The 24017-nt window shown below is 43.2% G+C and overlaps 1 protein-coding gene across 2 annotated transcripts in view; it reads right to left on the bottom strand.

The window, feature by feature from the left end:
- The window catches only part of ERI3 (ERI1 exoribonuclease family member 3), a 343646-nt gene that overhangs the window by 206272 nt on the left and 113357 nt on the right, over positions 1–24017 (bottom strand). For both annotated transcript variants that reach the window (XM_068239544.1, XM_068239545.1), the window contains one exon: positions 16106–16178. In XM_068239544.1, coding sequence (XP_068095645.1) covers positions 16106–16178 — 73 coding nt within the window. The remainder of the gene's footprint in view (positions 1–16105; positions 16179–24017) is intronic.

The raw sequence follows: 24017 nt of genomic DNA, 5'->3' as shown, positions 1-24017 counted from the left end.
ACTGCAGCACATACGGGGTTCCTGTGCATCCATGATCCCTGTGCTCACTATACACAGGAACTGCAGCACATATGGGGTTCCTGTGCATCCATGATCCCTGTGCTCACTATACGCAGGAACTGCAGCACATATGGGATTCCTGTGCATCCATGATCCCTGTGCTCACTATACACAGGAACTGCAGCACATATGGGGTTCCTGTGCATCCATGATCCCTGTGCTCACTATACGCAGGAACTGCAGCACATACGGGGTTCCTGTGCATCCATGATCCCTGTGCTCACTATACGCAGGAACTGCAGCACATTTGGGGTTCCTGTGCATCCATGATCCCTGTGCTCACTATACGCAGGAACTGCAGCACATATGGGGTTCCTGTGCATCCATGATCCCTGTGCTCACTATACGCAGGAACTGCAGCACATTTGGGGTTCCTGTGCATCCATGATCCCTGTGCTCACTATACGCAGGAACTGCAGCACATATGGGATTCCTGTGCATCCATGATCCCTGTGCTCACTATACACAGGAACTGCAGCACATATGGGGTTCCTGTGCATCCATGATCCCTGTGCTCACTATACGCAGGAACTGCAGCACATATGGGGTTCCTGTGCATCCATAATCCCTGTGCTCACTATACGCAGGAACTGCAGCACATTTGGGGTTCCTGTGCATCCATGATCCCTGTGCTCACTATACGCAGGAACTGCAGCACATATGGGGTTCCTGTGCATCCATGATCCCTGTGCTCACTATACGCAGGAACTGCAGCACATTTGGGGTTCCTGTGCATCCATGATCCCTATGCTCACTATAGGCGGGAAATGCAGCACATATGGGATTCCTGTGCATCCATGATCCCTGTGCTCACTATACGCAGGAACTGCAGCACATATGGGATTCCTGTGCATCCATGATCCCTGTGCTCACTATAGGCGGGAACTGCAGCACATACAGGATTCCTGTGCATCCATGATTCCTGTGCATTTATGATCCCTGTGCTCACTATACACAGGAACTGCAGCACATATGGGATTCCTGTGCATCCATGATCCCTGTGCTCACTATACGCAGGAACTGCAGCACATATGGGGTTCCTGTGCATCCATGATCCCTGTGCTCACTATACGCAGGAACTGCAGCACACACAAGATTCCTGTGCATCCATGATTCCTGTGCATTTATGATCCCTGTGCTCACTATACACAGGAACTGCAGCACATATGGGATTCCTGTGCATCCATGACCCCTGTGCTCACTATACGCAGGAACTGCAGCACATATGGGGTTCCTGTGCATCCATGATCCCTGTGCTCACTATACGCAGGAACTGCAGCACATATGGGGTTCCTGTGCATCCATGATTCCTGTGCATTTATGATCCCTGTGCTCACTATATGTGGGAACTGCAGCACATACATGTGGACTTCTTTAGGCATTCTCAGAGATTTATGACTCAGATAAGATGTGTCTCTTTGCAGCTGCAGCACCCAGTAAGGCTAGGTTGACACTATGCTCATTTACAGACCGTTTTCTGCAATGGACCGCAACATTCAAACAGACATGTCGACTATGATATCTACAGGATCTATACCAGGGGTGGGCAAATTTCTACCGCTGAAGGCCACATTCCTCTATTCCTCTAGCGGCCACCTTCCTCTAGCAGCCCACATTCCTCCCCTCCCTCCCTGCAGAATTGTGAGCAGTGCGTATTAATAGGTTTAACTCATTTCGCAGCCGACAGTGCCGATCAATCGCAGCCGACAGTGCCGATCTCCATGGCCCCATCAGCGTCATGTGACACGCTGGTACGTACGGACGGTGGGTCATATGACACTGCTGTGGCCATGGAGATCGGTGCTGGAGACTGCGATTGGGTAAGTTAAACTTATCATCACGCACTGCATGCAATTCTGGAGGGATGCGATGCTCTATCGGCGGGCCGGATCAAAAACACTAGCGGGTCGGATATGGCCTGCGGACCGTAGTTTGCCCAGCCCTGATCTATACACGTCTGTTCTGCAGTAGGGGAAGGCAAACTCTGGTCTTGCACAACTTCTCCGGATACTGCTTGGCACATGGATAATTCATAGATAGCATAGCACACACACCTTAACATTCCACATGTTCAGTATTCCCCCTCATCCCCCTTCAGCATTTCTTTACCATTCAACTCAATTCAAGCAGCACCCTACCACCCATCAAAAGCCCATCAAATTGCACCCCCCATGCATCCCTCCTCTATGTGAAACACATGCTGTGTACAAACCCATGTAGCTCTTCTGTCTACAAACAGCCTCCCAATAGCTATAAATCCCGTCCTGCATCCAGCATGCCTCCCTGTGAATGGCCCTGCTTTGTGAATCCCACAGCTCTATAAAGCTAACCACATATGTGTATCCACCACCCTCCTGTTACCACACTGCATCCTTCTCTGTGGGTAGCACTACCCACCAAGTAGACACCAATGCTGTTTACCGCTCTTTCTAGGTATCCCATCCACGATGGCTCCCTTTTAAGTTTCCCTTCACATACAATGCCTATTCCCTCCAATGCATACCAAGCATCTTCCCCAGCTTATCTCCTTGTCTTTGACTTCATATTCTCAGAAAAGGCTAATTAAAGTGGATATGTTTGGACAACATATGGTAAGTCCTATAATTGTGTAAAGCAACTACAGCATTCCACAGTGAGAAGTGTGGTTGTTTAACCCTGCTTGGCACCACCTACAATGTATCCTAGGCAACCGCCGTCCAGTAAACAGAGTGCCAGCAGCCAGCAGAATCATCTGAGGAAGGCGGAGTCACGCCAAAACGCATAATGACGCTGCTGGCACGCATTGGCTAGCCTCTGCCCATAGGTCCCGCCGCATCTTCCGTGTTCCACGATCATCTGGATGCTCACATCGCTGGCTAGAGAAAGAAAGGAAGTACGTAAGAGGCCCAGGGGAGCCTGCCAGTATTATTACATGCTTGTGAATACTCCATATCTTGTGAGTTATATTTTTTATACCGCAGTGAATAAATTAGCTTTTAATGCACTACAGAGCGCTCCTTCTTTTACAGTGGTTGCTACGCTCTTGTCCTGAAGAATTGTTGGAGCTGCTCTGGCATACTGTTTTTTATCATTGGTGCTCGGTTTGCTTGTGCGTTGGACATCAGATTTTCTGGTCGTTACGTCAAAGCAATAGCCAGGTATGGTTGTGGTGAAAGTCGGGGATTATTTGCTTACACAGGACCTGGAAATTGCAATTATGGTAAGAAACCATGGTCTGTTGACTGTACCAAAAATAATAATAATTTATGAAAAATATTTGGCCATCTTTCCAAGAGCTAATATATAACCAAGACAATGAACCAAGAAGCTGAATTAAAAGTTTTTAGTTTTTTTTCTCAGTGGTGGTTTGAAACATTGAAATCAAATATTAGGGAAGTGTTTTTTTTTTTTGTTTTTTTTTGTTTTTTTGGGGGGGGGGGGGGGGGGGGGGTATTTCAAAACCGTTTTATGTGTTTATTCAGGTTGAATTTATCCAATATACAGTAAGATTAGTAACTACTCACAGCTCATAATATCCAGGAGAAGATAAAAGACATGGGAAAATACTTTCTCACACCACTGTAAGTACATGTGAATGTTACTATTCTGCTGGCTGTAGTGAGACCACATAAATGAAATGCCACAGCTACTCCTTTTTTTAACCACTTGAGCCCCAGATGTTTAACACCCCCCCCCCCTAGTGACCAGGCCATTTTTTACAATGTAGAGCTTCACAAATTTAACGGTTTATTGCTCGGTCATACAACCTAGCGCCCAAATTAATTTTACCTCCTTTTCTTCTCACTAATAGAGCTTTCTTTTGGTGGTATTTTGATGAGGTTTTTTTATTAATTAAAAAAGACCTACATTTTTTTTTTCAATCTCCTCCCTCCCTCCCCCCAAATTGGTCCTATAAATGGCTATGGCAGGGATTGGATTGTGAGCCCATCAGAGGGACAGTTCTTGACAAGACAATACACTCTCTAGAGCGCTGTGCAAGATGTCCTGTCAGCGCTATATAAATATTTATATTTTTAGTAAATACAAAACACAACCTGCTGCTGCCGTCTGATTACAGTTACGGGAGCTCGCGCAAGCTCCCTTCTAATCTCACTTCTCACGAGATGACGCCATATGGCATCGTGGAGGAACAACGGAGCCACTCTGCGGCTGCCCATCGGCGTTAGGCGGTCGCAGAGAGATTAAAGCAAACCTGAAGCAAAAAAAACAACTCATGATATAATGAATTGTATGTGTGGTACAGCTGAGAAATAGAACATAAGTAGCAAAGAAAAGAGTCTCATGTTTTCTCATGTCTTGTTTTCCAGTACAGGAAGAGTTAAATAACGTCAGTTATCTATGCAAAAGAATTTCTCTGAGCTATTCGACCCAAGTTGGGTCAAATACAGTCCTGTTTTCTGAAGCACTTAAACAGCCAAGAAACTGTGAGAGACAGCTTGAGATAAGGCTCTACTGCAGGAATGTTCAAGGGGTCATTATGTCTGCTCTGTTTTATAGCTGGAAAAATAAAGCATGATTTTAAAACTGCAACTGTGACAGTATGATGCAATGTTATTAAAAAAAAATAAAAAGCTATATAACTGAAAAATAAAAGAGAGACTTTTCCATGCTGCTAATATACTATTAATACATTTTTGCTTCTGGTTTGCTTTAAAGGCCTGTAGATTTGATAGAAGCACGCATTGCCTTCTTTTGCACATTATGACTGCCTGTGAATCTGACAGCATCCTTTTGCTAGTAAGTAATAAATAAGATGGCTGCAGCAAGGTGGAGGAAGAAGCCTTGACTTCCCGGTGGAATAACGTGTTACGTCGCCTCTAGCAGGTGAATATGGCGGTGTAAGAGGCGCGGTATTTATTTCACCTTGTCAGAACGCCTCACCGGATCCCCGGGATATACAGCCAGAGCCGCTATTCATATTCCCAAGTCGGAGAGTAAGTAAAAGAAATCACAGTAGAAAAAGGAAAAGTCTTGTAAGTAGACGGCGCGGCCTTATCCGCGGGCTGCGGTCGCCCTGGCGTTTTGATTTAACGCTTCCTATTGCGGTGGTGACAGTTAGGTATTCCTGGCCCACACATTATAAGTGACTGTGGGCTATTACTCAACTGCCGAGCCCTGGCCTGCTGCATCCGTCCCAAACATAATATCCCTCATGCATATATTACCCGGCTGCCTATTATGTGGAATCATTTCGGAATTAAATTTCAGCCCAGCAATATTGGCTGCAAGCGTGGCTCACTTTATGCGATAGTCAAAGGTTAGAATACCAATCAAACTAACAGTGGCGATGTGCAAAGACATTTTAATATTCGGGAACCTGGTAATTGTGAAAGGACATAATATTTTTTCCCTGATTACCCCAAAGGCAACACATGTTAACAAGACGAAAGGAGGGGATGAAAAGAAATTCAGAGTTCACATTTTCTCTGAGGCGTATTTAAAAGGAGGAAAGAGGCCCGGTCTCATTTCATCTCACGGAGAAAAAGGATAAAAAGGAGAAAGCCTTCAAGAAAGAAAAAAAAAGTGCTCTCTAATTCATCTCGACCTTTAGAGCGTGTTTTCTCCGGTGTTTCCCTTTGCCGACCGCGGTGTATTGTTCTGGGTCACTACTGTGAGGTGAAGGTTTTATGTCTAATTGAAAATTAGCTGGATTTGTAACACATCCCCATCTGCCAGCGAAGACGGCGACAAATTCCGCCTGGGCTCCTTATTACCTCGTAGCTGCGCAGTAGACGCAGCTCTCCCATCGCCACTTACTTAGGCACTCATTACCTGTAATTATGTTTACGCTGCAATTATATATTAATTAAATCATTTGCTCTGTTACATAATTTTATCTGGAAAGCGCTCACCCTTATAATTGTGTATTAATTTCGCTCTGATTATGTTTACCGGAGGTGTTATTCAACATTGTCTTATTAATTAGCACATCTGACCCGCGCGCTAATAAACATTGGTAATTAAGAGCGTCTTGCTCGGAAGTGAATGAAGAGCGGATCTCTTACTGTAGATCTGTCTGCCGCTTCTCTGACATCCAACGGGGGCTCCTCTCTGATACACGTATAAATCACAGAGCGACTATACGGGACTGTAAACTGAAAACGTAAATGCCGTACGGAGGGTTTCCACTAATCCATTCCGTTTAGCACCATCGCCATATCCTGTCTGCGGAGACTGGGATCCACAAACCTGAGTGTACACATAGCTAAATCTCATAATCAATGAATGAAAGCAGCACCAGCCTGCAGCTTATTAACAGGGGGCAGAATCAGAAATTCCAGAAAAACGTATTAATACTGTATAATTGATGTCTATAATTAAAGGGAAGGTCCAAGCAAAATAAAAAAATGAGTTTCACTTACCTGGGGCTTCTACCAGCCCCATGCAGCCATCCTGTGCCCTCGTAGTCACTCACTTTTGCTCCAGTCCCCCGCTGGCAGCTTGCCGACCTCGGAGGACGGCGGGACGCATTGCGTACATTTTTACGCATTCCCGCTAGTGCAGGAACATTAACACATACACTTTTACGCGTAACTGGTTCAATGCGTACATTTTTACGCATTAAACCAGCAATGCGTAAAAATGTATGTGTTAATGTTCCTGCACTAGCGGGAATGCGTAAAAATGTACGCAATGCGTCCCGCCGACCTCCGAGGTCGGCAAGCTGCCAGCGGGGGACTGGAGCAAAAGTGAGTGACTACGAGGGCACAGGATGGCTGCATGGGGCTGGTAGAAGCCCCAGGTAAGTGAAACTCATTTTTTTATTTTGCTTGGACCTTCCCTTTAAGGGACAAGTTGAGGAGTGAAAATTGTCAGCCATTTTGTCTGAGTGAAGTAGGTGTGTTGTAATGTGAACTTTAGATACTAAACTTTAAAACAGGCGGGGATTGCCTGATACATCTGCTTGCCGGTTGCTTGAACAACTGGCCAAAAGTAGCACCAACCTCTCACCATGCAGCAGGAACTGCTTACCGATTCTCCAGGGGGCGTCTCCTAGGCATCCTGTAGCTTCCAGTGGCTATCCGACGTCCTCTGTGTATGACTCCCGATGTGTCACCTGACCCGCTGGGACCTGTGCATGGACGCTGAAAAGCCACTAGGAGCTGCAAGATGCATAGAAACTGGCCCAGAGGATTAGTAAGTATTTTATGCTCTGCAAACTCCTAAGGCCGGGGTCACACTTGTTGGCTTTCGTGTGCATTTTCTGCATAGAAAACTCCATTTCAACTGAGAACTCATGTTAATCAGTGGGCAAGGTCACACTTGAATGCAGATTTTGCACGCAGAAAAAAACTGAAATCTTGCTCAATTTGCCAGTTTTCTCTATAAATTACAATAGCTGCTGTAAGGCAGGAATCACACTTGTCTTTCAGTTTTTTGAACAGCATGAAAGACAAGTGTCACCCCTGGGTAAAAGTTCTGTCCCAGTTTTCTCCCTCAGGTATGCCGGTTGAGACTTCCAGTTGCCAAAGTTCTGGATAATGGGGACTTGCTGTATAATTAAGAGCTGTCTGGAAAGACACATTTTCCTACATTCAAGAATTAACACGGGATTCTTTCTTTTCTTTTAAGATTTCAGGTATGCTTTAACATACCATATGTCTTCTTAGTTTCCTTACAGGAGATGCTTTCACACTTTATCAATAAATTATATTTTAAGCAAGCAAGGAAATACTCTGAATAAGTTTGTGTTTGATATTACTTTTCTACTGACTTTTTAATTACAAGGTGCTGAAAAGTTATTTTGTAAGTAATATAAAATATCTTCTTGGACAAAACTCAGGAGAAAAGTTAATTACATATGGGGCCTTGGATTCAAAGTACAGTGAGAAAAAAAGAAAAAGCAGCACAGATTAGTTCTATGTAGGCTTGGGACTGCACATACTCATTTGTCTCATGTCACAAGTTCAGGTACCCAGGCGGCCTGGCTTCTAAGTAACAAAAAGGACACAGTGTGAATGTAACAGAAGCGGTCTTGGTGCAGATAGATAGTAATTATAGCCCTGTTGGGATAGCTAAGATGACAGGTGATGAGGAATTTTAGCCAGATAACAAGTGGTATTGAGCCTACAGTACTCACCATGGCCAAAGATAAAGATTTAGACACCAGCAATGAAGAGCAAAAAGGGGGTCATTTATGACCGCATTTCAGGTTCCATCTTCTTTCACTTGGCTTCATATTGGAGGGAATTATTTCAGTATTAATACTTTGTTGAGCTCATATGGGTATGCAAAGAAAAATTACTACTACTTTTACTAAGATATCCACAAAGTCATTTTTGACCCCTTACAGGTTTTTCATGAATCCTTTGAAGGTTATAATTACTATGTGATGTCTAGTATGTCGATTCACCACCACACTATACATTTATGCTCATACAGTCACTCATATAGCAAACGGTGAGACTTTTGTGTATTTTCCCCGGCCCCCAAGCCACCATCACCCACAGCAAAGCCTTTCCATGTTAGTACAGCTTCTAACGGCGGCTCACACTTGTATTCCCATATTCTTTGTTGTTGCACTTTGAGGGCCAGTTGGTTATTGCGGGTTTTTAGCTGACAGAAACTTATGTTTGATTCTTTCATAAGTACAAACTTTTACTTATTGACCTTGTATGACAGTATCAAAAACAGCCACTAGATGGCTGCAAATTGGACTCAAAAACTATAAAGAGAATTAAAAAAAAAGAGTCACGCTTGTATGCAACAGTTGAGCTGCTCTGAGAAAGCTGTTGATGAGTGAGCAAAAGGGAACAAAACATCAATTACCAGTAAATGCAATGTACTTATCAAGTATAATCTGACATCCTACTCAGTCCATCTTCTTTTTACATTACAGGTGTATCGTAAGTACTGCTCCTTGCAGCTTGGTGTTCTTTCTTACTAGGTGTCACCAAAGATCTGCACAAAATATTTAAATCCGCACCATCTGTATATAATATCAGTATTTTATTTAATCTGCCCACTCAGTCATAATTCAAGCTGGCACATTACTAAAGTAAAGATTTGTCGTAATTTTTAGAAATATTGAATTTGAAGTAATTATCAATAAAATATTCTGACGCTTAACTAGGATACTTTCGTTTGTTATATATGTTACGGCCAGAACCCGAAGTGTGGCCACTTCTAGTTCTGGCCAGCCACTTCGGGTTCTGGCCGGCCAATGTGCAAAGTGGCCGCAGCACAGCGGCCAATGTTAGAAATGGAAAGTTTACATTTATTTTACAGCCGTCTCGCTGCGGCCAAATGTATTAAAAGTTGCTTAATTTAATTAAATATAGCCGGCGGCGATGTGATAGATGAAGCCGCCGGCTTTCGCACTGCCTCCTCCTCCTCTCCTCCTCCCCCCCCCGCCTCTCTCCTCTCCCCTGCCTCCTATACGACATACGGAGCAGCCGGGCGGGGACACGCGTGTCCCCCGAGAGTCGTTCGTCGCGGCAGGGGAATCCTGCCGTTCCTGCAGAGCGGGCGCTGGCAGAAGCAATGTCTGCAGCCTCCCCGCTCTGCTTCCCCTGCCGCGACGAACGACTCTCCCGGCGGCTCCGTATTGTATGGAAGGCGGGGACAAGGAGAGAGGCGGGGGGGGGGGGGGGGGAGAGAATCGGGGGGGGGGGGGGGGGAGGCAGTGCGAAAGCCGGCGGCTTCATCTATCACATCGCCGCCGGCTATATTTAATTAAATTTAAGCAACTTTTAATACATTTGGCCGCAGCGAGACGGCCGTAAAATAAGTGTAGCTTTGCATTTCTAACATTGGCCGCTGCGCTGCGGCCACTTCGCAAATTGGCCGGCCAGAACCCGAAGTGGCCGGCCAGAACTAGAAGTGGCCACACTTCGGGTTCTGGCCGTAACATATATAACAACCATAGCATAAACATGCTTCAAACATACCCATTGGCATAGCCATCAGGAGGCCTTCTTCCCATCCGCTGATAAAAACGACACCAGTATCCAGTGTCAGCCCTCCACCCTATGCAGAGTATCCGCTGTTATTCCTGTGCTGGTCTTCTCATATGCTACAGAAGGACTGACAGGGGGTATCTGTATGGAAGAGTACTGACTGGACCCCTACACTGGACCTAGTAATATGCTTACCATACCATTGTAATTATCTGCATGGGAGGGGGGGTCCAGGTGGAAATATATGCTTTTCTCTTTTCTTTTCTGCGGAGGCACCTTTTTTGTGGGGGAATAGGTATCATGATAGCTGCATTTGCCATATGACCCCAGGGATTGGAGAGTTGAAGGTTGAAGGTCATGGGGTCATAGAGAATGGAGAAATCAATGCCCTTGAAAAAGTACCAAGGGTAGTGTTTGACTCTATGATGATCTCTGGGTGTGGGCCGCCACTAGGCATCCAGGGTATTAAGGTGTGTGTCAGCCCTGAATTTTATGTAGCTATGAGACACCAGGACACACCCACTTGTATGTCATTACCACTGATGCATTTTAAGGCACATAGTCGTTCTGAAACTAGAATGAGAGTGCTTTGTGTGTTTGATTCCTGAATCCTCAGAAATATTTCTAAATACAAGAGAAGACTTCATTATGATGATTACAAATTATTTTGTTTTATCTAAAGAAATAAAAATGTCAATGACTCTGCCGATAGTAGTTGAACTCGTGGCATACAGTTAAATAGATCAGTAATATACAGGATAAGTAAAAAGTCTTACCTGAGACCTTACTGAGGCCTAACAAAATACAGGCAGTTAGGCCAGCAGAACAAGCGCTGTGCTAACCCCAACCCAAACCCTTTTCACCTCTGGAACTGAGCAACACAATCCTAATATTGTCCCTCCCCAGCCTGCTCACTGGGCAATTGTATTAGCAGCACACAAATGAGTCATAATTCTGCTATCCCCTCCTGTAATTTGGCTTGTGCTGTTAGATTGGCAGGTCTTTGGCATGTAGAAGAGTATAGTTACCTAACGGTGGGCCCTTCAAGTGAAAGTTTAGAGCAAGCAGGCAATTACAAGTCCTGATACGGAGGCAAAAACATCTTCCTATATATATTTTTCTTGGAATTGATTTTCTAAAAACTACAAGACTTTTAAAAAAAAAATGTCTCCACTTGTTCTCACAGAATCAATATTCACATTTGCAGGCCACTCGTAAGTAGGAGTGTTTGTAAGTTGGGGAATACCTGCACTGATTGATTTTAAAGTGAAATTCAACTTACAAAAAAGAAAAAATGTATGTTATTAAAAATGTTCTTCCCGTTTCAAATTGCAGCAAGAATTGAAATCTTAAAACTGACAGTAATAATTTGCTTTTCTTTGAAAACATGAATCCCTCTCATTGGCGGCTTTAAATAGATTAAATTAGCGAGAAGTGCTACAAGAATTCTAAACAACACAATTGATCATGTATTGTACAGCAAGTGTAATCACCAGCATTTCTTCCATCGGAAGTGGACCAGAGTTTTAGGTGTTTAGTGACTCCATTAGAGTATAGAGGAATTGTTGTTCTCCATATGACAGTAAATAAATGGCTTGGGACTCAGCCTGTCATCTGTCAGTGCTTGTCACGTCACATTAGACTAATCACAGGATCCCGGTGACTGCCAGCAGCTTTGGACCAGAGCAGGGTGGGCATGAATTGGCCCTCCAGGAAGAGGAGGGAAAGGTGGGAGGAGGCTTGGCGCCTATGTCTTCGTTATACAAGTCGCAGGCCAGGTTACTTGCTCTACCAGCTCCGAGCTGCTACCCGCGCAGCAAAAGTTTAGTGAACTTCAAATGGCGATGAGTAATGGTCAGTGAACTGCACAATGCCTGTGTGTGCCGTCACTTCCCATTTACTAACAGTCAGCAATCAGCACTAAAATGTGTTCTGACAGCACATGATGGGCAAGGCTGCTGAACGCAAGGCAAGCAAGGAACTGCAGCACACATCTCCGCTCTATTATTATTATTGCTTATATACTTATAACAGGATTTTTTTTTTGTACTCCAACTACAGTATATTGTCTTCTAGGAATTATTTGTTTTTAGATACACATAAAGGCTAATTGAGGGTAATGTGTGCATTTGTGTTCATTTTATACAAGCTTTATATGTAGCGTTTCTAAATCTATCTGTAAAATGAAGCGGATCAGTTTGACCATTACATATGTGGGATCTGCTTTCTGATTATAAAACAAACAGACCAGTTTAGCAGTACAATACTGCTTAGTACCCGACCATGCAATTTTCCATCAGATTGACGGTCTAATTAATTATTTCCAACAAGTCTAATTCACAATCGTTTTTCTGATCAATTTTGCATAGAAGTGATAAAAAACAAAATCGATCACAAAAATGATCAGGAATCGGATCAGATCTGTTGGAAATAATCGATTCGACCATCAATCTGACAGAAAATTGCGTTGTGTGTACTAAGCATAAGATGAATCAAACATCAAGATCTTCCCTAGAGGGATGTAAAACAGCTTCATTATTGCATACAGAGACTTATCAGTTTGTTGCAATGGGGCTTATTGTGTCTCAAGAAAATGGGAGAAAGTGACTAAGGCCTCTTTCACAGTAGGATGCTGCGTTCTGATGCGACGTTAAAGTCGCGACGCAAATTACAACGCAACGCCCCCCAAAAAGTCGCAACGCAACTTAACACCCCATTATCGTCGCATACAGTAGAGCATACAGGTCATGAAAAGTATGCTTCTAAGTCATTACTGAGCATGTGCAAACAGTCCAACACTGCTAATAACGTGTATAACGCACAGCATGCAGCACTTTCTAACAACGCTACACGTTACACACAAACGCAACGTGTGCACTGTGAATGTCGCACAGACTTAGTATTGCTGTGCGCTGAAGCATTTTCTAACGTTCGACGTACACCATATTTACTAGACAACCATTACCCACTATAGTCTCTTACATCTGGCACATCACTTGTACGGATCTACAGGAAACAGAAATTAGATTAACATTTTGTGCATGATTTACATACTGCAATGTTTGTCTAATAATTAGACAAACATTGCAGTATGTAAATCATGCACAAAATATTACAAGTGCTCCTCCCTTGCTGCCAGTGAGTTTAGCTGGGTACGGGTAGATACCAGGGCCATGTATTCATCAGCCTGCTGACAATGTAACTAAAGCTGGCCACTAACGGTCCAATTTCTAGCGAAAAATCGTTCGAGCGATCAGAAATTCTGATCGGATTGGTTGTAAATAATCTCCATTGGTGGACACAATCGATTATGAATGAGTGAAAAAAATGTCGCCCGAATGAATTTCCGTCGAACGAAAATTTGGATTTTCTTGGTGGTCGTGATAGATAGGAAGCAAAGATTGGTTTAGTTGATGGTGTAGTGAACGATTTTTCGTCCAATCAGAATTTCTGATCGCTCAAACGTTTTTGCGCCAGAAATTGGACAGTTAGTGGCCACCTTAAGTTCCCTGCCTGGTTTGTGCATCGGCAGATCTCTCATCAACCAATGTTCTTGCCAGTTTGCAGATGCCTCGCGTAATACTGTAGTATGAGTAAAGATGGCCACCCACGATACAATAAATTGATCCCAGTTTACAGCAATTCGATTAAAAAGATCGGATTTCCCGAAGATCCGAAAGCCTTTTTTTTTTTTTTTTTTAATTCGAGCAAAAAATCCGATCACATTTCCCGTTTTTTCTCAAAAGTTGATCAGGAATGGTGGATTTTTCTGATCAATTTTAATGAAAATTGAATGGTGTGTGGTAGATTGTCAATGTATTAATATATATATATATATATACCCACGCAATTTTTGCAGAGAGTGTCCAATCGGTTTTATCATGAGGAAAAATTAAACATACAGTATGTGTGTAGTACATTGTCAGATTTTTGAAATGTTACAATCAGTCAAAAAAATGTGATTGCTATTCTTGAATTGAACAGATATTTTTAAAAAATGGTATGCTGTGTGGTCACTGATCTTCTCTTTCTCAGTAGTAGACTATCATTCTGTTCTGAGTGACTAAGCAACCAAATCACTGTTGGCCCAACTGAGCTCATCTTCAAAGTCCCTAATGGTTCCCCGCACATATGCTCAAGTTGCCCATCATTTGTGTCGCCCACCAGGAGCAAACTTGATACAGCAGGTGAGGCAGCAGGACCTCAATGCTGCGCAGATGCTTTGCTAGACAGAAGGCATATTGAGATGCAAATATCTCATGCAAAACTGTGTATATTTGTATGCAAATTTATGCAGCTTGAAAATGGACCAATCAAGTCCCAGCCAGGTTTAAATTGATCGGTCCATTTTCAAGCTGCATAAATTTACATAATCCTGAATAAACTAAGAAATAGTTGCATCTCCTTGATTATACCTACTAGGCAGCAGCTGAGCAGCACATTCTGTGTATATGAAGAAGGGAGTAAGGGCGACGGCACAGAGAATGATGGAGCTGCTTCTGTGTAAGGAGCGGTGGACTCGGCAGATCTTGGGGACGCTTGTGCGCATGTTGCATTCTCGCCTCGGAGAAGACCAGTCTACAATGGCTGAGGTTACATCTGACCATAGTGAGAGTTGCTCAAAGGTGTTTAAGTTATTACCACTGTATGTACAGTATGCCTCATAGAAGGAATTTTCTTTTATAATCAAGTCAGCCCAGATCATACATGTCACACACTGGCATACAGGCCAAATCTGGCCCACAGTACCATCAAATTTGTCCCACGTGTGGTTTCCCCAATTTGCATTATATTTGTCCTTGGAGCACCTGTGTGCTAAGCCTATATGGCTAAGCACTGAAGCAGTATGAAACCACATGGTGAAGGGAGAGGGGCAACTAGACACCAGGTAACTGTATAGGAGAGGGAGGGGGCAACTAGACACCAGGAAACTGTATAAGGGAGGGGGCATTAGACACCAGGGACCTGTATAATGGAGTGAGGGGAGCACTAGACAGCAGGAAACGTTATAGGGAAGGGGGACCATTAGGGCTCTTTCACACTACAGGCAGCGGTAAAAGGCTAAACCGCTGCGTTTTGGCTGCAGGTGGTTTCAATGTGTTTTCACGCCAACACATTGCTATCAATTGTAAAGAGAAACGCTGCGGTCAGCCCTAAAAAAGCTCCTGGGAGCGTTGAAACGCAACGCTCCAAAACGCGGAGTTGGATGTGAAAGGTAAAATGAAAGTCTATGGACTTTCATCTTACCTTGGAAAATGCCAACTTTGGCCGTGGCGTTAAAACGCCGAAAAAGCCCTCTAGTGTGAAAGGGCCCTAAGAAACCAGGGACCTTTATAATGGAGTGAGGGGAGCACTAGACACCAGGAAATTGTATAGGGGAGGGGGACCATTAGACACCAGGGAACTGTATAATGGAGTGAGGAGAGCACTAGACTCCAGGAAGGGGGGAAGGGGGCATTGGACACCAGGCACCTGTATAAGGGAAGGAGGGAGCCTGCTTGATACCAAGGATCTGTATAATGGAGTGGGGGGAGGTGGCACTAGGCACCAGGGAACTGAATAGATTTATTTTATTTTTTTAAATGGGAGGTGTATGCATTTGACTGTAGTAGTAATAGATGAAGCTTTCTGCAGTATCCTCTGTGGTTCATAATGATCCAGATCATCAGCCCAGAAGAACCTCAGTAAGTCCAGTCCAATGTTACTAATTACAGTGGAGCAGAGCAAACACCAGTGACACGGAGGGGGCAGCCATGACTGTGCAGTTGCTTTATTCTCCTCTTGGATAGTCTGGTATGGGCAGCTTCAATTAAACAGACAATGCTGAACCTATACACAGCTGATACTTTGTATTGTTACCAGGAGCGACTGCTCTCTGCCTGTGTGTTACCAGTAGTGGCGTCTCACTAGCATGAGGATAACGCTCACACATGTTACTACCTCCGGCATGCTGAACCATTAAGCATAGTCAGACTCCCATTAGCATTGCACAATAACAGGACGATAGGAAACCTGTCGGAGCCCCAGGAGAGATGGGAGGAAAAAAAAAAAATCACACTTCATTTCCATGCAAATGAGGCGGCATGTGAACACCTCCCCCAGGAGTCAGACATTTACAGGAAAAGGGGATTTGCTGGAGAAAGTACCTTTTTCAGATTAATCCACTGCTTGAAGTAATCTGCGACCTGCAGTCCTAAATATTCACACTGTCCCGGCAGCCTGCGGATACAAAACAGACAAACGCACATATTAGTCTTCTCTGGATTAGCAGCAGGCATTCCATTAACCCATTATGTCATGGAAGGCGCTATGTTATCCACGATTCCTCCAATACAGCAACACACACACTACATACAATGATACTACTGATCATGTACCTCTGTCTGTAAGGGCGCGATTCCACGTGAGTGGCACGACTATGAGATCCGCAGCCTCCCGCTCCGATTCGGATGGAAAAGCCGGCCGAATCACTAGCGGTAGCGATTCGGCCGGTGTTACCATTGCACCCTATGGCAGAGTTTCCCCGCACTATTCGCCTGCGGGGAAACTCTGCAGATTCGCGGCGGTTTCCGCTCAAGTGGAAACGCGCCCTAAGTACCTCTGTTAAACTTCAAATCCTTAGTAGGAAGGAATGGCTGGCATTGGGGGAAATCTTACGGTTGGCTGAAAGCTCCGTTCCCAAAACTAACGCTGTCAAGCTGTCAGCGTACAGATTAACACTCAAGACAGTCAATGGGATGTTTATAATTCAGTGCAAATTTTGTATGTTACCTTTATGCACATTTATGCAGATGGGAATTGGACCAATGAAAGAGTAGGTGATAATTTTGAAAAATACAGTTGCAAGAAGGAGATAGGGAGGATACCCTTCCCCTACAGGGAGGATACCCTTCCCCTACCCCCCCCCCCCCCCTCTTCTAAGACCCCCATGTTAAAATCCATTTTGGTTTGCATTGCTCATGGCAAATCTCTAACAACATATCGAATAATGAATGAAGAAGGTTTAACAGAACTCAAATCAGAGGCATTGGCCTCAATTCACTGAGTTTATCTCCTGTCTTTGATAACGTTTCTATAGTTATCACCATGGTAACGAGGCATGTAGTATTCAGGAAACATTTTACCTCAGGCAAACCTAAAGTTAACTCTTCTGTCTTTAAGTTAACTCTTCAATCCTTAAAATAACTCCAGAGTTAAAGACAGGCTGTTAATTAACTGCGTGTGAAAATAACTGCAGAGGAGGTAAATGAACTACAGAGATTGTGACTGCACAGTTGTCACTCATTTATTTGATAACGGATGACCACCGGGGATTTTGCTGCATTATGCATGGATGCGCACAGGCTCTAAGGCCTAGTGCACACCAGAGCGATTCGGCTGCGGTTTGCGATCCGCTTGCGGGTGCGGATCCGCTAGGGTAATGTATTTCAATGGGCTGGTGCACACCAGAGCGGGAGGCATTTTGCAGAAACGCATACTCCCGGGCAGCTGCAGATTTTGGATTGCGTTTCTGCCTCAATGTTAAGTATAGGAAAAACGCAAACCGCTCTGAAAAACGGCACTTCAGAGCGGTTTTCCAGGCGTTTTTTGTTACAGTAGCTGTTCAGTAACAGCTTTACTGTAACAATACATTAAATCTACTACACCAAAAACGCTTCACAAAACCGCAAAATGCTAGCTGAAACGCTACAGAAAAAGAAGAAAAAGCGTTTCAGGCAGGGAACACACTTGACTGCTTTCGTACGCGTTTTCTGCACAGAAAAACTGAGAACCCATGTTAATCAATGTGCTAGTACACACTTGCTGTGTTGTTCGTGCGCAGAAAAAAAACTGACATTCTGCATTCTGATTCTGCAGATTTTGGCAGTTTTCTGTATCAATTACATCAGCTGCTGTGAAAAAACGCGCGCATGGAAACACACTTAGTGTGCAGAAAAAGTATGCAGAAAAACGCGCGCGGAAAACTGAAAGTCAAGTGTGTTCCCTGCCTCAAAATCTGCTAGAATTTTGCGGATCTGCTAGCGGTTTTTGGTGTGCACCAGGCCTAAATGATTGCCAATGGAGCAAAGTACTATACATGAGGCGGCAGTCATGGTTCCTGATATGCAGGAGATTGCAATAGATAGTGGATGCTATACATCACGGTTGCACATTTGCAGAAAGTATACAGGCAGGAATGCTGAAAACATCAGCATAACAGGAATACAATCATTTTTCCAAAACAAAGCCAGCTATGGCTTCTGCAGCTAAAGTTTTCCATATAAATGACTTAAGGTGGCTATACACTTATAGATTTGCAGCAGATTTGACCAGCAGATAGATTCCTGTCAGATGCCTGTCAGGTCGAATCTGACAGGAATCTATCTGATGTGTGCCACACATTAGAAATGGAACTGGTGCATGACATGTTATATCAGCTCTTTGTATCACTGCTGTTGGAATGAAGATCAATAATCAGCAATATCTGTATGTTCAAAAAGCCAATAACATAACATGACTAATGTAAGATCAGCTATGAACTGAACAGATCCTATGTGCCATTCATGTAATCATCAATGGCAATTGTATTACCCCTTTCATTAGATGTTTTCATTTGAAAATAAATTCAGCCTAACTGAACCCAAAACAGAAAAAGACAAATTCTAATGAAATCAGGATGAAAACTGAATATAAACTTAAGTATAGAAGCAAAGTAGTGGACAGAATTCCTGTTTCGTGTGCTTAGAATGAAAGCACTGGTGAAATACAGCCTTTTCAGGAATTCAGCTGGTGTGCAGGTCAGTCTGGAGTGATCATGTGACACTCAAAGTAGGAAGAATAATAGAAGCCAGACTACATCATGCCAGAGGCAGTTACAATAGTGGGGCATGCAAACAGCCTAAGGCCACATACACACATCAGACCATAGTCTTTTGAAAATGAAAGATCACAGACCAATCTTACCACCCTTCCTGTAGTATAAGAGCCATACTCTACACAGTCTTTTCTATGGAGCTGAGACACAAAAGATCAGTATCTGCAAAAGATCTGTTCCTGCCAAAAATCCATTCCTGCAAATTGCAATGATAGTCTATGAGATCTGCAGATCATCATACACACATGATTTAACTGACATTCATCTGCAGATCAGATCCACCAGGATGGATTTTCAGATCTGCAGATGACTGCTTGATCTGCAGATGAATGTCAGTTAAATCATGTGTGTATGATAATCTTCAGATCTCATAGACTATCATTGCAATTTGCAGGAATGGATTTCTGGCAGGAACAGATCTTTTGCAGATACTGATCTTTTGTGTCTGTACAGGATCTGTGTGTTCAGCATCTTGCCAAGATTTTTTTCTGATGGGGAGTTCAGCTCCATAGAAAAGACTGTGTAGAGTATGGCTCTTATACTACAGGAAGGGTGGAAAGATTGGTCTGTGATCTTTCATTTTCCAAAGACTATGGTCTGATGTGTGTATGTGGCCTAAGTGTCCTGCGTTCCCTGCCCGTCATGTGTTTCTGGATCTTGCTAGAGAGGGGAGCACACTTTTCATGTGTACCTGTCATTTTTTTGCCCCCTAATGCAAATTACAAGCTCATCAATATGCAGTAACTGCATCTGAGATGTGGGAAAGGGGGATGGACTTAGGGCTGGTTCATTCCAGGAGCGCTGCTGAGTGCTTTTAAAAGCGCTAGAGTTTTGAAAAGTACTTGGCTAATGTCTTTCTATGGGTTAGTTCACACCAGAGCAATGTGATTTTTTCCCAAAAGCAAACACGGATCCTATAGCATTTTGGAGGTGATTACATCTCAATGTAAAGTATAGGAAAACTGTAAAATAGCTTGAAAAATCGTTAAACAGAGCAATTTTCAAATCGTCTTTCTGTCGTGCCACAAAGACTGCAAAATTGGTAAACCCAATTGCTCCAAAAATAAATAGAAAATCACTAGGTACATACCAGCTACAAAAAAAGTGTTTGCGATTACGCTTAGCGATTTTCGGTGTGAACTAGGCCTTAGACATAACAGTGGCAATCGGCATACAGGGCAATTATGAGTCTATTTTCTACATCGGGAACTCTGCACATATTCTGGTTTACCTGCACTGATCGCCACCCACCTTTTCCACATTCAGTTTGATATGCAAGAGATGGAGGGGAGCTTGTGCAGGTCACTATGCTGGCACAGCCTGCTGCAAGGGGTTAATCTTAAAGTGTAACTGTCGAGCATAAAATCAAAAATCAATTCTTTATTTTTATCTGGTAAACAAGTAATAAGGATGCTAACCAGGCAATCCAAGAGTTAAAATCTCTATTACTTTTCTTGTTTATAAATGATCATTCCCCAGTGTACCTGACTCTTATTTGGCACGTTGCCATACAAAGGAAGTTGCATGCCATGCTGGGTTGTCTTTTTTTCTTCTTTATTTCCCCTCAGACTTAACTAATGTACAGAAGCAAAAAATGACAACCCAGCATGCCCTGCAACTTCCTTTTTGCGTACCAAATTTCGTGTGTACTTAATAAGAGTAAGGTAAACTGGGGAATGATCATTTATAAACAAGAAAAGTAATAGAGATTTTAACTTTTGGATTGCCTAGTTAGCATCCTAATTACTTGTTTAATAGATAAGATAAAAATAAAGAATTGATTTTTGATTTTATGCCCAACAGTTACACTTTAAGAGATTGTATTGCTGTCTGGGTCGCATGGGGGGACGGAATGGGGAAAATCTCTTCAAAAGACACAGAGATCACAACAAGAAAAAAAAAATTATGAACTAGGCTAACATTTATCTCTGTCAAGTTTTCATTGCTGTTTGTCACTTCCTGTCCCTGAAAACATCAGGGTTCCCAGTGGAAATCCCATGGAGAAAAGTAAAGCATGGAAAACAGACAGCTCTAAAATACCAAGAGAAGTTCCAATATCTTGCCATACTATCCAGAACTGAAACAATTCTGTCCTGGAGATCTGCTCTAATTATTTCTGCGCAAAGACATCATAATTAGACTTACACTGAATCCCACATGTCCATTTTTCTACTTTGCCTTTTTAGCTAGCTTAAAGGATAAGTGAACTTAGAACATATTAATGCTAATTAATCCCCCAAATTCCCTTTGTTCAATAATATAATTCATTAGACTTGGTTCACAAGACCGCATAGGCAGCAGTGTACAGTCTCACTTGCCAGCTGCACCACTGAACCAAAGGGCCTCTGCAGGCGGCCGTAGCGTTCACTTCTGACAGTGCAATATTATTATTATTATTATTTAGTATTCATATAGATATAGCACCGACATCTTCCGCAGGGCTGTACAGAGTATATTGTATTGTCACTAACTGCCCCTCAGAGGGGCTCACAATCTAATCCCTACCATAGTCATATGTCTATGTATGTATCGTGTAGTGTATGTATTGTAGTCTAGGGCCAATTTAGGGGGAAGCAAATTAACTCGTCTGTGTGTTTTAGGGATGTGGGAGGAAACTTACGCAGACACCAGGAGAACATACAAACTCTGTGCAAAATTGCTCTGGCTGGGATTTGAATCAAGGAGGGAGTGCTAACCACTACTCCACTGTGCTGCCCTAGGAATATGTTCATTTGTGCCTGACCGCCCATCAGGTGCTATATGCAGAATTCCTCACCTGTTTCTGGACTGCAGGGCAAACACAGAAACAATCATCACCTGTTGGTTGCATTATGGAAACAAAATGGAGACTAAGGAACGCATCTGCCTGCCCGGGATTACGGCGAACTGCACAGTAGTGTGGTCTGCTTACTGCCACAGATCTTGGGGATCCATTGCAGAATGAGAAGCATGAACAGCTCCTATTAATAAAATGGGAACCGTTAACTGTCCGTTTAGCAATGAGCAAAGAATGGACAAGAAAATGTCCGTTCTCCGCTCAAGTGGGAACCGAGCCTAAGGCTAGGTTCACACATAAATCTGTACATTTCCAGTCCAGTCCTTTCAGTTTTTCATCCGTTTTCTATCAATCAGTGAAGTCAGCTAAAGTGATCCGCCAGGCGCATCGCTGCCCAAGCAGCAGAGAGGAGTGGGGGCTGCTGTACAAACGCTGGATTCTCAGCAGAGGCAATCGTTATTCAGAGGAGTATCATCTAACGTGTGTGATGGGCTTAAAGAGACACTGAAGCGAAAAAATAAATTATGATATAATTATTTGTATGTGTAGTACAGCTAAGAAATAAAACATTAGGAACAGAGACCTAATGCTTCATACACACTTGAGATAAAAGTCTTTGGAAAAGGCAAGATCACAGACCAATCTTACCACCCTTCATGTAGTATGAGAGCCATACTCTACACAGTCTATTCTATGGAGCTGCACTCCCCATCAGATAAAATCTTTGCAGGATGCTGCACACAAAGATGCTGTACACACTCAAAAGATCATTATCTGCAAAAGATCTGTTCCTGCAAAATATCCATTCCTGCAAAATGCATTCATAGTCTATGAGATCTGCAGATCATCATACACACTTGGTTTAACAGACAATCATCTGCAGATCATCTGCAGATCAGATCCACCAGTATGGATTTTCAGATCTGCAGATGATTGCCAGATATGCAGATGAAGTCTGTTAAACCAGGTGTGTATGAGGATCTGCAGATCTCATAGACTATGAATGCATTTTGCAGCAATGGATATTTTGCAGGAACAGATCTTTTGCAGATAATGATCTTTTGAGTGTGTACAGCATCTTTGTGTGCAGCATCCTGCAAAGATTTTATCTGATGGGGAGTGCAGCTCCATAGAATAGACTGTGTAGAGTATGGCTCTCATACTACATGAAGGGTGGTAAGATTGGTCTGTGATCTTGCCTTTTCCAAAGACTTTTATCTCAAGTGTGTATGAAGCATAAGTCTAATATTGTTTCCAGTACAGGAAGAGTTAAGAAACTCCAGTTATCTATGCAAAAGAGCCATTGAGCTCAACAACTTTCCACAAGTCGCAGAGAGCTGTCTTCTGAAGCTTGTTATCTCAACTGTCAGTCACTGTATTTTCTTTTTCTCTCCAGACGACAGGTCAATAGTTCACTGGCCTGCTCTGTAAAATCATTTAGGCCATGTTCACATCATGAGACGCAGATGGCAGTGCGTTCGGAACGCAATGCGTACGTACACACGCTATCTGTGTTTCTATGCGTTGCGTGGCTGATCCCATTCACTGAAAGTGAATGGGTCAGCCGCGTGTTTTGGTAAACAATGCATGCAACATGCGTTCCCTGACCGCACTGGTCCGGAACGCATGCAGTGTGAACATCAGACGGTGCTGTCTATGCACTTTCTGATGGTCGTGCGTGTCTGCCTCCTGCACACGTTGCCGAAATCCAGACGGCAACGCATGCAGTGTGAAAGGGGCCTTAGAATGCATAGTAGTGTGCAAACTGCAAATATTAGAGAATGATGTAATGTTATAAAAAACACTACATAACTGAAAATAAAAATATGAGAACATTTTCTTTGCTACTAATGTTCTAGTAATTATCCATAGTACACAACCAATTCATTATATCATAATTTTTTTTTTCGCTTTAGTGTCTCTAACTGTGACCGATTTAGCATATGTATGTTGGGTTCTTATATTAAAGGAGGAGTATACATCTATCTTCTTAGCTTTAGTAGCTGCACACTGACATCGTTCACTCCTGTATTACATCAAATATATTTTCTCTAAATTTTGTATAAAAGTGAAAGCTAAATACACTAAACAGGCAAAAAAATGGGAAAGGAGAGCCTGGGGTCTTGGAACAGGAAATAAAACCCAGTAATATATGTCCCTCTTCTTATCTCTGGCCTCATGTGAGCCGGGTGCTGTTACTGTGATGGATGTGCCTGCATTGTGCACAGAGCTATCCCGCTGTCCTATCTGGGCTCACACTTAGCAGGGCATCATTAACAGGAGATGGCACAAAGTGAAATACAGCAGTGGGTAGCTGTGAGGGAGGGGAGCTATAGAGGAAACTAATTGAACAACAATAGGAAAAGAACACTGAGTGTTATCTAAATTGTAACACCTTTATCTGTTCCCAGAGAGTGACAGCAGAGCA

The sequence above is a fragment of the Hyperolius riggenbachi genome, chromosome 6, assembly GCF_040937935.1.
Source record: "Hyperolius riggenbachi isolate aHypRig1 chromosome 6, aHypRig1.pri, whole genome shotgun sequence".
Lineage (NCBI taxonomy): Eukaryota > Metazoa > Chordata > Amphibia > Anura > Hyperoliidae > Hyperolius > Hyperolius riggenbachi.
This window is presented reverse-complemented; position numbering and strand designations above follow the sequence as displayed.